Here is a 16,628-nt window from a genome sequence, read left to right as displayed (position 1 = left end):
GGACAAAAGAAGAACACATGCAACATGGACTGAAAAAAAAATGCCAAGCTATGAATTAATTCTTTTCCTGTGTCTGGTAATAGTGTTTATGCAGTTCTGACATGCATGGAAGTTTCAGTTCTGTGTTGTTTGACTGAAATCCCCTGGGTGTGGACAGAGTTACTGATTCTAGGAAGTGCCTTTTTCTGCTGGTGCTATTTTTGTCTTGTGTTAACAGGACAAATCTGCTGCTAGGTAAAGCATTTAACTGGTACAACTGCTGGGTGGCTGCATTAGAAGCAAGTGCAAAATGACAGGAGCACCAAGAGATCCTAGTCCTTTAAAACTAAGTTGTGCATTTGAAATACATCCCACCAGGCTACAGTCAAGAAGAAAACAGTGAGAATCTTAAAAGCAAAGTTACACCAGTATTCCCACAATTGTGGAAAGACAGCATTGCTTCTTGTGCTACTGTGTACCCACAAAGTCCCTAATGCACCCCAAATGCTGTATTCTGTGCATTTGGTGTCATTCTATAGAAATTCATAAATTTCTGTTGACAATGTAGAGTCCTGGGATGAGGAAATCCGTATATGGTTGAAAGGCTGACATGATATGTCATTGTCATCAGATACTTGTCAGATTCCGAATAATGATAATACCCCATTGAAAAAACAATTAAACACCAATAGGACAGATTGACAATTCTTTGTTGACACTTTAGGAGCACCTAACTGCTTTGCAAAAGGAAATCTCCTTGAAAGAGAATAGGGCTACTTGTTTAAGCAACAGTTTTCTTCTCCCATGGGTATAACTGATACTACAAAGAACAATTGCAAGGCTGTTACCTTGTCAATGTAGCCCTGACCCTCTCTGTATTCATACAAGTATGAAGTTACACACAGGAGCAATCCCTATGGGCCTATAATTATGGGATTTGGTACAGAACTTGAGCCATGAAAAATTTGGCATTTGATCTAAGTCAGTCTCCTAGACTTTCTCAGTGTTCAGGGAAGGTGTACGAGTTACTCCTTAAGTTGTCTTTATTCAAAAATGAGAAAAGAATGGGTTATCCAGCCCTGACAGGCATTAGGCTACACACCCAGCCTACAGAGAGGTGAGGCCGGTGTGCTGAATATCATTCATGACATCATCATGATTAAGAGTTGCAGAACTGTGTAACAAACAATTCCAGTCCTACAACACAGCTGAGAGGAGTCTATTGGATACCATCATCCACACCAAGTAGCAAGACAAGAAATCAGTTCAAAGGATGGAAGTGCTTTACTAGCAAGAATATATTCCTAGAACAAGTTTTGCCGCATATTTATGGCTCTTTCTCTTAATACTTGTTTCACTGTATGAGAATAAACAGAATAAAATCAGTGAATAATTCTTTTACACAGAAACAGCACAATATGTGTTTCTGTCACATGAAAGGCTTCTCCAGACTTTGATTGATTTGTAATAGTTCTATTTATGGATCTCATCCACTTGTGAAATTTTGGGCCATATTTACAAATCCACTAAGGTGTTTATTGACACTGAAACTCTGTGGAAGCAGGGTATCCACATTGGGTGACTCCAAGAAGCAGACATTCTGCAAACACCATTCACCAGGTTTTCCGAATTTGCGATATAACTAAGCACACAGAGTTTGAGGCCCAAATGTTCATTCAGTGGTTTTCCCCTTTTTCAACTTGTGGGTCATGCAAAATGTTTCCCCTAATGAGACTCGAAAACTCTTACAGATTAAGATGCTAGGCACAATGTAAAGACCTTGTCCTTCTCACTCATATTGCACAGTGTCCTCCATGAATATGTGCATCTAGTGGGGATGCTAAAGATGGAGGACACAGATCTTTCAGTGGAATAGCTAGGGAAAAGGCATGACCTTGAGCTCATGCAAGACTCTGAGATTATCACAGTCTAGATCCCCTCGGTGTTATTTAGGGAGCAAGGCACTTTTTAGCATCAGTAACAGCAGCCAAATCTGGTCCAACCAGATTTCAGTGACATGCTTAAGGCTGGCAGAGCAAGCAAAGAAACCAAATGCCTCAATCCCAGCCTGTGCTTTACGGAGAAAACTATTCTTATTCTCTGTTAGCAACACATAACCTTTGACCTCTGTTATAATTCATATTGCCCGAAGTGCCAGCTGTCCACAGGATAAAGATCTTTGTAACCCTGACTAAGGCTCGGGGATTGCTGAAGTTGGGATGCAGAAACCTCTCTGTTCTCTATCCCCTTGCTACTGCAGGTGCACAGCTCCTTCCAGCAGATGGAACTGCTTAGCCTTTCCTGAACTTGTTCTGCAAAGCAGTATGTAAACTAGTTTGAGGATGGATAACAAAATTGATCAGGTTATAAGATCTAACATTACCAGTGAAGAGGAAAAGGCTGCACTTGAAGGACATAAAAGCTGAAAATCAGGAAGAAACACAACAAAAAAGGAGAGGTCTTTATAAAAGCAGAGGTGAAGTCAAGGCACAGAAGAGAAAATGTCCAAGAGTTGTGTGAGTCTGGCAATCAGAGAAGTGAGGCAACAGGGAGAGAAAGTAAGCAGGGGACAGACTTCTGATCTTTTCTATAACATAGGCAACGGGAATAAGAAAGGCGTGTAGAAAGGAGATAATTTCAGAGAACGATTTTGCAGTGCTTGTACTTACTCCAGGAATGCAGATGACTCTGAAAACAGGCTAGTATTGACTTCTCTTACATAAGCATCATCCCCCCAAGAAAAGACAGTAATAAACCATGCTGTTGACTCAGGCCAGAAACCTGTCCAGATATATCTAACTGTACTAGTAAAGAAGTTCTAGTAGCTTCCCAGTTACGAGCTGAAATGGGTCAGACCTGAAAAACCACATGAAATCCCAGAATCCACAGCTGAATTCAGGTCTAAATTTTGCAGCTCCTCCAAAGCCTCCAATTAGTTATGCCGCTATCATCATTAGCAATATTTTACGATTTGTAAAAAATGTGTAGCACTGTATGAGTCAGAGCTTTTTGTTCCCCAAAGAACTGACGATATGGTTAGACAGATGAAACATATCAGCCACGGAATATATTAGGAAATTTAGAGGAATCCTAAGGAACTTCTTCACTGTTAATGATGGCTAACAATGACAAAGTATTGTCATGCTGCAGATGCAGATGTGAATTAGCATGTGTCAGTGTCATGTAAAAAATAGTTGCGCAGGGATAGTGAAAAGGAGGTTGGTTTCCTGGGGATTTTGGAGTGACAGGGCAGGAAGAGTGTAGGGTCAGCATGGGAGCAGGACGGAAAAGCACTGCAGTATTTGCTGAAGGACACTCAGCAGAGCGCCAGACACAGGGAGCAGAACAGGCTGCAGAGCAGCTGAAGGCAGGGCACGTAACTGTCAGGTTAAAACACAGACAGAAATCAGCAGTCCAGGAAAGGGCCATTCAGAAAGCACTTAATTGCACATAAAATGCTATTGGCCAGTAACTTCTACATGGGCACGAGCTCTGCAGGATGCATGGCTATGTAATGGTGCATCAGAAGACACCCAGTGAGACCTGGGGGAGGTTTTCTGCCTACACAGCAATCGAGCAAGGTGGCAGTACGAGTTGGGTGCTGCAGAAAGGGCCAAGGTACACAATTTATCCCAGAGGATGACCCGGCTCAAAATGCTGAACAACATCCAACTCCTGCAGTTTGGAGTCTGTGTGCCCCCTATGGATCTGCAAACTGTCATCTACTACCTAGGACTGTAATTCAGAGGTCATTCAGGAAAGGTGGTTTTAATTACCCTGTCAAATGAATAATGGATATGGCAAACAAATGCTAAATGGAACACAAATTTTAAATGGAACACACAATTACTTACAGAATTAACTTAAATAAGGACAAAAGGAGTTTATAGAGATGAACAATAAGATGGTTTTACTCACTGAGAGTTTTTCCTTTGCTTGTTTAAATACACCAGAAGCCTGGTTTGTTTCACCACCTGCTGCTGAGAGACCCAAAGAAAGACTTGATAGTTAAAAAAGAACAATAATAAGCATTTCTACTTAGTACACTTGTTAGAACAATTAAATGCCTTTGAACTACTGTGGAAAGCAATTACTTTGTAAATTACTGTCAGTGAACTGTATGCAGAAATGTACCTGCCTTAAAAATGTCCTGTATTCATCATACTTGAGGTAAAATGGTATTCTACATGTTTCAAACAAATTGAAATTTTGTATTCATGTTCCCAGAAGTCTAGAAACTACAGTAAAAGGTTCGAGAAATAGTTCACAGCTATAAGAGGCTCTAGTTCTGAAGGTCAATCCACCGACACCTTTGCATCCTGATTTTCAGGATTGTCCTCTAAAAGTCAGGCTCCTTTAAGTAATCCACAAATGAAAATTTTAAGAGAGGCCCCTGAAATCACCACTTCTCAAAATATTAGCCAACATTTCTAACGGAAAGAGAGAGATTCGCTGGTGAATTATTGTCCTAGTTGCATCAACAAGGTCAGTGTGCCGTGGGTCAACTAAGCCCTCAGACTTTAGCCATTCAAATTGTATTTGGTCATCAAGTATGTTAATTCAGTATTTCATTTATCCGATACAATGTGGTTTGAGGCCAGATTTTTCTTTCTGACTTAAGATTCCATCCTTACGAAAAGTTTTGGAATAGGGCGTCTTTTTAGAAAGCAGGTTATTAGTTTCAACCCAACACTGCTGCTCAGGAAGTGATCTGCCACACAAAAAATAGATGTGAAATCTTCTGTCACCTGTGCCAGGATGCCCTTAGTAAATGCAGAAGCAGGACAGTAGTCACAGATGACGACCTTTTGCTCTAAATCCAACTGTCTTCCAACTGTAAACCCAACCCTAATGCATCGTACAGAACTGATTAATTTTCTCCTTTCCCTATGCAGTTCCCAGTCATGGTGAGATCCCTGGTTTACTCCACACTTCCCACTCCAGTTGCACCCTCATAATATTTTGGTTGGGTTTTTGTTTGTTGGTGTTGGTTTTTTTTAATTGAAGGAGTAGGAGACAAAACTTGTGAGGAGGAAAAGAATATATAACTGTGTACTTCAGTTCTCAATTTGTGACAGGGATAAGTACAGTACAGCACAGCCCTCCTGTGTCACATTTTACCACATCTATTACTGCTGGTTTTGGCCTGTTTTGCATCTCTTCTAATGCATCACAAATAGCATCTTTCCTCCTTCCCTTGGTATTGAACCCTAACCACCCACCAGTATGAAGTGGACAGAATAGCTGTGCTGCTTGTGCTGACTTACCTGAAAGCACCACAACTTCTCCATCTGAACAAATATCTCTACTGGCTCTGCTGCCAGTTTAAATTCACAACAAACATGTTTTACCTCAGGGGTAACCCCAGAATTGAAGACAAGGAACAGAAGTGTATCACATAGTGACTCCCGCTCATAGCCGGGTAATTGTCCTGGCCTTGCCACTGTAAACACTCATCTGATGGCACAACTGCAGTGGCATCTCACAGCCACAGCCACCAAGAAAACACAAATCAGTTTGGGGTTTCATTCATGGAACTACACCAGGCAAAGCAAAGACTTCACAACTCTTTCCTCAGAGTTGGCCATGCAGTTTCTTTTTCAAATGGCAAGGATGAGTTTCTACAAAAGCAGTGCCTCCCTTATGGATATGACACTGTAAGTTACCAGTATTTGTCAGTGCTTACCAGTGACATGGGAATTTTTTTCTGGTATTAAGGGGAAATAGGGGAAAGATGTCATTTCCTGGGCCACTATGCAGAAAAAACAAGCAAATACTAACTTTTTTTGGCAGACACTTGTATCTGATGACTGGACATGTTTTGTTTTAAAGTCATGGTAAGTGCAACACGGAGGTTTTAGCTGACCACAATACAAATACACAATACAAAGCTGTATAGCCTACACTGCCAAGTGACTTTTGGTGGAGCTCCATTGGCCAGGTATGACTAAACCTGACAAGACCATTCCAAATAGGACACATTGAAAGTCGAAACTGCCTTCAAGAAATGCCATATTTTACGCAAAAGGAAAATGGAAGCAAGACAATGTTCCTGTAAATTTCAGATCCTGGAAAGAGCTGGATGATTGGTTCAGGCTCAGGGATATGTAGGTTGACATATGGCCGCCTACACTCTTAGGATATCACATAGCACTGCACTCTTTCTCATGGCCTCCCCTCAAGTCCCATCAGTAAGTATAAAAAGGTGACATAGAAGAAAATAAGGGATAGTGTGAATTTTCCAGCAACACTGAGTATGGTGAAACATTCTAGGAGATATTTTTGTTCACTTTGTGGTGTGGTTCAAGCTCCTCTGCTTTAGAGCCCAAATCTCAAAGTTCAACCCACACTACTGAAAATTTTATGATCAATCTGGGTCCATCATTTTGGTTGCTCTCCATCTCAGGATTTAAATGTACTGGGAGGTCATTTTCATGTTTTTCACTTTGACTAATACCCCTGCTTCACTACGTATTGGAATGAGAGAGAAAAAGCTCTGACGGTTGCCAGGCAGCACACACTTAAGGCACTGGGCAGGTTTCCTTATGCATGTCTATTGGTGTGACTCAGGCCTCTCCGGGACACTAGGCGGAAGAGTTCAAAGGAATTAGTGGTAAAGCACATGAGGGCAAGACAGCACTGACCACAAGGCTATAGAATTGTAGACTAAGTTGAGAACATTACAAACCTGACACTTTTTTCCTCCCCATTTCCACTGTTTATGGACCCCCCTGGGTCTTTTGAAAGAATATGTGAATTATGGGTCGTAACTTCTGAGCTGATTATGCAAACAGCAAGAGGTAGCAATAAGAGTTGTTTTAATCCTTTTTTAAAATTCCTCACTCTTGGGTAGTTCTGGTCCAGAGTGCAAATTAGGACAGCCTAGAGACTGCAAACTGAGGAGTAGCCACCCCTGAAACACAGAGGGGTCTGGATCAGCCTGTCCTTCCCTGACTGCATTTCTCAGGGCGGAGGTGGGGGAGGGGGAAGTAAAAGGACCAGATTCCCTCACAGGAGTAAGGCGATGGGACCGAGTATTTCATTCTGTTGTCCATATGGACTACAACCAGGAGACAATACACATTTCATACAGTTGAGGCATTATATTAAAGCTATCCTCACATAAATATCCTTTTACTGTAGTCAGACTCCATACTGAGACTGGTCTAAATTTAGAACCGGAGTGACTAATTGGTGCAAAAGTGGATGGGAATGACTTCTTAGGAACATTTTTGCTATTGTACTGTTTATCTACAGCATGGGTAATAAATCCTGTCCTTAATTTCCAAGCCATGAGAAGAGGCCTATGTAGTTAGGCATTGCTGTATATGGTTATTCTCTTAATAGCCCTAGTTTCACTCATGAACAACTGCACTGCAGCATGCAGCTATGTTACCTGACAGAAAACCTGGCCGCTTTTAGCAAATATTTTTTTTTTTTTTTTTTTTTTTTTTAAGATCACCAGAAAACTGAAGATGTTCATTCATTCCACCCTGAACTCACAGTAACAACAAATAATATGATGAAAACGCTGAAAGTTTCTTTTTGGTCCTCTAAATAATTATACACCTATCAAGATGTAACAGCATTCATTTGTTTCATTGTTTCATCTTCCTCTACCAAATATTAAGATTTTTGCTTGGAATGCATTCGTGGTGTTAGCCCAGATTTCTTCTCAGCTTCATGCTGCATGTGGCTGGATTCTCCCTGTGGATTTTGACTGTACAGCATAAACATCAGTGATAGACTGGGAACTGTCAATGCAGATAACATCAACTAACAAAATAGAAGTCTGAAACACTTCTTATTACGCATGAGAGTAAAAAAGCAAAATAATGGAAATGCACACTATGGTTTAAGCTGTCAACATTTTCCCACCAGAAAAAAAAAAGCGTAATTAAAAAAAAAAACAAAACCAAAACCAACAAGCCACACAACAAAATGATGAGTAGAGATTCCTATAACACCACACTATAACCATGATGCCAAGTTACAATAACAGCACTTGGAGGTCCAAGCAATGAAAGCATACATGATCACGGCCTCCATTAAATAAAGAAACAAATATCAGGAAAGAAAGACGAAAAGAAAAATGATACAAAACACTAAAAAAGCAATACTATTTGTGAAGACTGATATTCTTGAAGGAAAAAATAAAAAAATAGAGAAGCTGCTATAGCCATGAGATTTTAAAAGAAAATAAATGTCTATGTTTGCCAGCCACATTGCATAACTGAACAGAATGCAGTCACCTGTCTGCTTCCGTTTAACACAGGAGAGATGAGTTGGTCTAGTATATTTGATAGCAGGTTTTAAAATGATTTTCCTGGAGGGAGAGTGGGCCTGAACTTCAGTTTTTTTAGCAAGTTCAGCTTTCTTATACACTGCTATGGACAAAAAAAAAAAAAACACAAAAACATAGAATCAGGAAAAAAACCAGCAAACAGTTTCATATGACAATACACCAAGTGGCAGGCCCACTGCTCCACAACTCCAACTCGACACGTCGCTTCTACTAGGGTGAACAAATCCTAAGTCAGAAGAGGCGGAGCACTGGTGCATTAACCTCAGATGTGTTAGCCAGTGATCAGTGGGGATGCCTACAGTGAAACAGGACCGGTGGAGCAGTGAGCCTTGCACATGGCTTTTCAAATATCTGTACAATATCTCATTAAAAAGCACTACTGTTAATACTGTTAAGGTGCACGTCATCTACAACAGAGTAACCAGATAGTACTGTACAACAGTTAAAAAAAAATTAAAAAAAAAAACTGTAATAGGGAGTGTTAAATGAACCTTTTTTCCTTCTCACTTCATCTCTGGAGAGTGTGCTAGGTTCCTTTTTAGCTATTTTCCTTTCAGGAGTAGAAATCCTGCCTCTCCCAGTTTTAAAAGGTTTGTCTTTTTTATGCTTATCAAGAGATGATCTTCTCAATTCTCTCTCTGCCTTCTCCTCTTTAGGAACAGTCTCTAACTGTTCAGTCATGATGCTCCTATCATCATCTGTAGGATCAGAGCAAATTATAACAACAAACAAAAGATTAGTAAAAATGTTAACAATACTGTGGTGGAGCAGGGAAAAATAGTTGAAGACAGAGCAGATGGATTAATAAAAAAAGGCAGACTATTTTACCATTTTTCTGAGACATGCTGAGATTACTATTATAGCTATAATAATTTTGCTTTTTGATCATTATGATTTGGAAGAAAAAATATTTAACAGACAAAACAGAAAGGATAATGCACACCTTGAGTATCTGCCCAGAGACTGTCTGTGTCCATGATGGAGTCATCAATTGTTGTTTCATCTTTGTAATCATCACATGTCTCTGTCTTGTAGTCGGTGAGCAGGATTTCTTCTCTCTGGGGTGAAGCAGGAGCTTCTGGGGAGCCCTCCTTGGGCTCAACTTGAATGTCAGCCATTTCTTCAACCTCTAGCTCCTCTTCAGCCTGGGAGTCCCCTGTTTCGATGTCTTCCTGCTGGGTAGCAGCAAAGCGCACACTGTGAGAAGCAGATTCACCCTCATCAACTGTTGTCTGCACCACTGTGATAAAGTCATCCTCTACTGTCACCACTGATTCAATAATGCCTTTCAGTTCAGGCAGTGCTTCTGGGCTACCCTTGACTAGCATTTCTTCAGCAGTAGGTTTCCCAAAGTCTATTTCTGGGGTCATTTCTGATGTAAGATGCTGTTTATCCTCTTCTTTTTCTTCTTGCTCTACTTCTACCTCTTCTTCCTCATGTTCTTCCCCTTTTGCGGCCCCAGCTGTCACTTCACATGGCAGTGGCTTTTGGATTTCCATAGGTTTCACAGCTGTATCAGGAATCTTTTCAGCTCCTTCTGCAGGCTGTGGTATGCTCTCCATCTGAATCTCAGCATGCTCTTCCTGGAGAGGCTCAGCTTTTGGAAGGAAGAGCTCCATAGATGGCTCCTTTGCTGGTAACTGTGCAGGCGTCTCTTCCCCAGACACGGGAGGTTTTGGAGGTTCTGCTTTGATATCCTCTGGTTTCAAGGATTCTCCATTCAAGCCTTCTTGGGCTTGATCATGCTCTCCACTAGATTCATAAGATTCCTCTTTATCAACTGCCTCTTGATGTACCAGATCGGGCTTAGTTACTTTTTCCTTAATTTCTGTTTCCGACAGCTTGCTACCGTCTTTCACATAACTAGGCTCAGTCTTGGAAAGTACATCTGCATCCTTTGCTTCTCTGGACAAGATAGTCTGATCTTTCTGTTGAGTGTCTTTCAGTTCAGGCTCTGCTCTTTTAACAGAGGCTTTGCCCTTCCCTGAAGGGAGAGAAACAACCTCACTGATCTTAGCATCTAACTGACTCTGATATTCTTGGTCAGCTCTCCTTGCAGCCACTTCCAAATCGTGCTTTATAGCATTGTAATCTGGTCTAATTGGAGCTTCTATTTCGGCTATTTCAGGAACAACGCTAAGAGTCTTCTCCTTCTCCATCAACAAAGAAACAGTGTCCTTTTCTATTGCTATCTCTGAAGCCGATATTCTGTCATACATGGTATCATCAGTTACATGAACTTTATCAGCCACGCTTTCTTCTTTCATTTCTAAGATTGCCTCAGGTCTTGTCTTTTCTGTCTCTGCACCTTTAATGGGAGAGACCTCTTTGGAGGCAACTTGATCTTCACTTTTTTCTAGCACAGTATCCAGCTTCTCTTTTTTCTCCTGCTCAAAGTCCCTTGCCAGAACGGACTCACCAGTGGCACGCTGACCTAAGTCTTTTTCACTAAGGAAATCTTTTGATTTTTCAGCTGCTGCCAGCTTCACTTCTATTAAAGACAGGTCAGGAGCTAGGCCACGTTTCAGTTTTTCATCTGTGCCTTCATAAAAGGGACAGGTTTCACTCGTTACGTTCTCACTGTCCTGAACTGGAGAAGGGAGTGGGACTGTGTACTTATTGAAAACACAGTAGCCCAAGTCTTCTAGCTGACTTTCAGCTTTTAGCATTACATGGTTTTCATCTGTCACAGGTGGCAGGGCTGTGTTGCTGTCTTCCACAACAGTGTCAGAAGGAACTGACTTCTTTTGTGCCACTTCAGCATCTGCACTCATGGAGGCTAATCTAGATCTTGTTCCTGCTAAGTCTAACATTTCAGGCAGGTCAGGAGCCAGGACAGCTCCATTTTTGTAATAATCTTTGGCCAGGAAAGGTGATTCGGCCAAGGTATCAGGCTGGACTTTTTCTTCTGCCATTGCTTTTTCTTTTTCAATGTGTTCATCTTCTTCTCTACTGTCAATGGGGAAGCAGGGGGCCTTCTCCACTGCTGGTGTGGTTGCTGGCAAGTAGTCATCACCTTCATCCATACTCCCACTAGTGTTAGTTAGAATATCTGAAGCGAGTGGAGAAAGATCATGTGCACGACCAAAGCTAAATCCTAGAGCTATTGAATCCAGGCAGGACATGGGCAAGTTAATAGACATACTTCTCTGTTCAATTGCGGATCTCCCCCCAAGTCCCAGGCTCCTGCTCAGAGTAAGGTCATCTTTATTTTTACTGTGGAGTTCTCTCTTATCCCCATAGACTTTGGGGTCAATAGTGAACATTCTTTCTGTTGGGGAACTTGGTTCTTCAGATTTGTCTGGTGTAAAGCTCTGAGCCAGGGTACTGTACCCTATTTCATGAGCAGGCATACTCTGCTGATCCAATTCTGTCTGTAATTCTTCTTCCTCTTTGTCTTCAGGTATTAGACGATCTGTCTGATAAGGCTCATACACACTCTCTTTAGTGTCACTTAGCTCATAGTAATCACTGCCTTGTTTCAGAGCATCTGCTTTGAAGGCTTCCTCTTTCAGAGCAGAGGTTTCAAAATACTTCGACATTCCCGACTGATCCTTCTCTTCTTTCATTTGATGAGGAGCTGAAGCACTTGTCTTATCCTCTTTGGTATCTTTTTTAACATCTTTCTCTCGAGAAGCTTCTAGAGTAGGAGTCTTGTCAGTGGTTAAACTTGGTGACTCAGGGGCTTTCTCTGTTACTCTGGATAACTGAGTGGTATCAGGGTGCTCTACTGTTTTCTCAAGGGTCAGTTCATGGCTTAACTGCGCTGGGGGTACCTGTGTGCCTAGCTGCACCTCCTTTTTCATGTCTACCATTGCTGGGAGCCCACTTTGGTCCATTTCTTTTTCTGCTTTGAGAATATCGGGTGACTTTTTAGCTTCACCATCCTTTTGAAAGTCTGCTTTATCTAGGGGAAGTGTCTTAACTTCAGGTTTTCTGGTAAATCTGCCATCATCTAATATTTGAGCCTCCCCTTTATCATAGAAGTCATACCTTTCTTCCTCATCACTCTCATCCTTGGTCATGTCCTTTTCCTCCCCCCACACAGGGATTTTCTGTATGCTTGGTGTTTTCAGGCCATCTAGAGTTACTGCTGAGACTTCGTGCAGAGCTAGTGTCCTGTCTCTGTGGATCTGTTCATCTTTAGTGAGATCTTTGGCAAACAGTTGGTCAGTGGGTTCCTGTTTCGTTTTGGAACTGTCTTTGAGTGGAAGCTCCTGGGGGACAGCAGGAGATGGGCCTGAAGAAATTTCACTTTTGTCTGCTTCTGCCTTGGGTTCTGATAGCAATAGAGAACTTTCACCACGGCTGATGGCAAGATCTTGAACACCTTTAAGGTCGTCTTTAAATTTCAGGGACATAATTTGGTTGGATGATGAGGGCACTTCTGCAGTCCTTTCTTCTGTTTTGCTCCCTTTAGGCATTTCAGATGACAAGTCCTTTTGTTCTTGAGAAGCAGGAGGCTTGGCAGCAGGTTCTGCAAAACAGGCTTCCCCTTTCTTTTGTGAATCAGTTTCCAAGATCTGTTCTGATAGAGGTGAAGGTATTTTTTCTTTCGCTTTGCTCTGTGAATCCTTTTTATCTATAGCCTCTGTTTTTGCGGGCTGTGGAACTAAGGCATCATGTTTAGGTTGCTCACCAGTCTTACTGTCTTTCCCAGATTCATGTTGCTTTGTGTCTAATGGTTCTGCTGCGAAAGGGCGTGTGCCCTCCTGGACTCGGAATTCCATCTTCGTGGCTGCAAGTAAATCTGAAGTAGTTTGTTTGAGTTTTATAACAAAATTATTTAAAGCACTTACAGGCAGGCAGTCATGTGGCTTACAACAACATCTTGGTATGAATGATGGAAAGGAGAGGGAGAAAGATGCAAACATGCAGCAAGGCCATCCACCTAGAAATCTGCTTTGAAGTGTTAAATCCTAGTTTCCTTCCAATATATGAGGTTTTATAGTGAAAATGTGAGTTGTACACATAGAAATATGTGACCACTGAAATGGTATGATTTCATGTGAATTCGTCATCTTCATGGTTTGTATACAACAGCAAAACCACAAGTAATCCTCACTTCATTGGTATGCTTTGCTGGACTCTGTAGCTTATGTTAGTTTCGTGTTAGTAAAGTCTGAAAGATTAAGTTCAACCAATAGTATCTTCGTGTGTTGCTGACATTTAAAACATACATAGTTAGAAATTTCTATATATTTTTTTACATTTTTCTTCTACATGCAGCCTAACCTAAAGAAATAATGTATACAAAAGGCTTTGCACGCGTCAGAAGAGGCTGGTTTTTTATTTGTACCAACTTTTGACATTCATTCTTTGGCAAATGATAAAAATCTCACTGCTGTCATGAAACCAGTATGGAAAAATCAGCAACAGAGCTACTAATAGTCCCAGATCTTGAAGGTCTGGTCTTCAAAATGGCCACCTGTAACTTCTTTACCTGTAACTGAGGTCAAAGAATACTTGGCATGTTTCAACAACTGTAGATCAGGCCCTAATTAAGTTAATTTGAAACTAAAACTGCTACTCTTACCGTCTGCCACTATATTTTTTAGGGAATGATACCTAGTTAAGTTTTTTTAATACATGCTTTTTTAATCATTAATAGCTTGTTCTTTTTTAATATTCTATGGAAATCACTGATTCCTATCATATGGAAATCTTCCTATCATGGAAAACATGAAGAGAGATACTGCAGAATATGGCAGAACTTTCTGCAGTAATCTGTAAAAGAAGTTTTTTGAATTCTTTCTAAAGCTTATTACAACAAACATTGGGCCAACTCTGAATCTCCTCATATCTGATTTAAAGTCCATGGAGCCACCTTTTTGCTCTGATGAATCTGAATTTTTTAGAACAATTAGTATCAAAGTATTGGTCGTTCTTTAAATAGTTGTATATGTTAACATTTAGTTAAAAAAGCAACAGCCATTCTAAACTCTACGGGTAGAAAAAACAGAGGTCTACAGCTACAGTAATTTTACTCCTTTATGTTTTTACATTTGGTGACTTAATTGCAAACCCTATGAAGTATATAAACATGGCCATTGAGCTGATGTCATCCATGTTTCACAGAAATTAGAGCTAGATACTGACTTTATGTATCCTACTGTGCCTCTTACTGTAGTGCAAATGAACAATACCAATGGCATCAAAACATATTCTGACTGCCAAAGGAATTGAATATTCTTTATCTGGCCAGCCAGAACACCAGCCTTTCTTAGCCAGGTAGTGAATGGGTACATCACTACTCCACAGAATGTGTCTTTACACCTTATTGCACTGGCTGAAGAGAAATACTATTAAAAGGAAAATCTTGAAGCCTAGTTCTTATGTACTGATCAGACAATGGATTGCAGTAAATATTTTGTTCAGTAAGCAGACCAGAACTTCACCCTATGCACCCACTGCTAAACTTCACTATGAAGGCAAACATCCCAGTGGAAGTGATGGAGGTTTTGCCTAAGAAGGGCACTCCAGCAGGGTTAAACATTTGTAACAAGGTAAGACACACAAAAAATCAGAGTTCTGGCAATGACGGAGGAGAGGAGGGGTGGGCTGCAATGAATGGCAAGGATATGACATAAGAAGCATTAGCTTTAGGGAAGCTAAACCAGAATGCGCTGAAGCACACACGCACAAAAAAACCCCAACAAACCAACCAACAAACAAAAAACCTGCACACTGCAAATGAAAACATTTCTACAGTTTAAGCCTCTTTATGTCATAGTAAAAGTCAATAAATCTAATTTTTGAAAGAAAAGCAGATGAATCTCTGCACCGAAAAGAAAAAAATACACATAGATTAGCAATGTGACTGGCAAACACATCTGAGATGGGGGAAAAAGGCTTACACAGAGGAATCAGCTTAGCTGCAAAGCACATTTTATCATGGCAAAGTAAAAAAATCAGGAATCAGCCGCAGTGGTGGGAAACCATGTTGTCATACAGCACCTATGCAATCATATCATCTACTACACTCTTCAAACATAATGACAAGAGCAGTCATACTAGTAAATGGGAAAAACAGGAAATGAAGCGGCCTTGGAAAGCACTGGAGAAAGCTGAAGAAGGATTCACCGGCAGCAAACACATGCAAACCTAAGGAGGACACACCTTCCTCAGCCAAGGAAGGGGATGTGTCTTTCAGGGGTGTTTCCGCCACAGTGGTTACACTGTCCCTGCTGGATGCCACACTTGGCACTTTGTCTTCATGACACACTTTGGCCTCCAAACCAGAATCCAACTGGCCCTCCCAGAGTCCCTTTGCCTGGTCCAAAGGCTCAATGGGCCCATGCTCTTTCCCCAGTTGCTTCCCAGGAAGAGCATCAGGTTTCACTTCCTCAGCCATTGGCCTCTCTACTGGTTCTTCTTCTTGGGGATGGAAAAAGGAGGCAACATCAACACTGACAGTAAACACCAAGCACACAGCTCAACAGGACTGCCTTTACATAACACTTTCAGCTCTGAACATTTTGGATTTATGTGTGTCAAAGGACTGCTAGTATCCAGCCCATTTTAGCCATTGTGGAACTGAATTTTCCTTAGGGGAAAAAAAAAACCAAACCAAACCAAAAAAACCTGTCTCGCCAGAAAAGCATATCTATGCTGTAAGATGAGAGCTGAAAGTGTTTTACAGGTATACCTCTACCAAAGATGTCTGTGGGTCAAATGTTCATTGCAAATGGAGATGGTATTGAATGATGGATGGCTCTGACAACACCAATGCATCAATGAGCTCAAAGTACACTGATAGTTTTCTGATAAATGTGCTGTTTAATCCAGTACAAGACATTCAACTGAGGTGAAGGAATGTATGAGGTATTAATTCCTTTCCACTGAACTTGGCAATACTGACTGCTAAATGCCAGCGAGTCAATGTATCACACAAATCCTGGACTTCGCAAAATATTGAGCCACTTCTGTAGTCTTAATAAGCATTGTGCATGGCTGATAACTAATGGTTTTGCAAGAATTCAACCAAGATTCCTACACTCAGTGAGTTTATAAACAATTTCTCCTTTAGGCTGCCTGGTATCTGAACTCTGTATGTAAAAATCTCAGTTATAACACAAGAACTCTTAATTTTCATTTCTGTTTTCCTACTAGCCCCCAGGCTCATCACCAATTAAGTCAAACAAACCAATGAGTGCAATATAACTACTTGTTCATCCGAATTTCTAAAATACATCACTCAGCCTATGGGCTGTTAGGATCAGCATAGTAGTACCAAGAGCAGTCTTTACTCATGCCATGACAGAAGAATGGTTAGAAAAGTCTTCATTCTGGACTGTACTCCTGCCATTGCTACTCAGACAGAATATTACTGTGCTCTGTTGGT

The 16,628-nt window shown here is 41.0% G+C and overlaps 1 protein-coding gene across 19 annotated transcripts in view; it reads right to left on the bottom strand.

Moving 5' to 3' along the window:
- The window catches only part of MAP2 (microtubule associated protein 2), a 67,999-nt gene that overhangs the window by 20,545 nt on the left and 30,826 nt on the right, over positions 1-16,628 (bottom strand). For 5 of the 19 annotated variants that reach the window (XM_009954610.2, XM_086465812.1, XM_009954611.2 and 2 more), the window contains exon 4: positions 3,898-3,959. In XM_009954610.2, the coding sequence (XP_009952912.1) occupies positions 3,898-3,959 (62 nt within the window). Of the gene's footprint in view, positions 1-3,897; positions 3,960-5,665; positions 5,732-8,231; positions 8,367-8,775; positions 8,983-9,227; positions 13,035-15,403; positions 15,662-16,628 lie in introns of all 19 variants that reach the window. The other 14 variants (XM_086465809.1, XM_086465816.1, XM_086465817.1 and 11 more) reach the window with 10 other exon arrangements.

Source organism: Leptosomus discolor, chromosome 5 (genome assembly GCF_034619465.1).
Source record: "Leptosomus discolor isolate bLepDis1 chromosome 5, bLepDis1.hap2, whole genome shotgun sequence".
Taxonomy (NCBI): domain Eukaryota; kingdom Metazoa; phylum Chordata; class Aves; order Leptosomiformes; family Leptosomidae; genus Leptosomus; species Leptosomus discolor.
The sequence above is the reverse complement of the archived record's forward strand: the minus strand, read 5'-3'. Positions and strand labels throughout refer to the sequence as shown.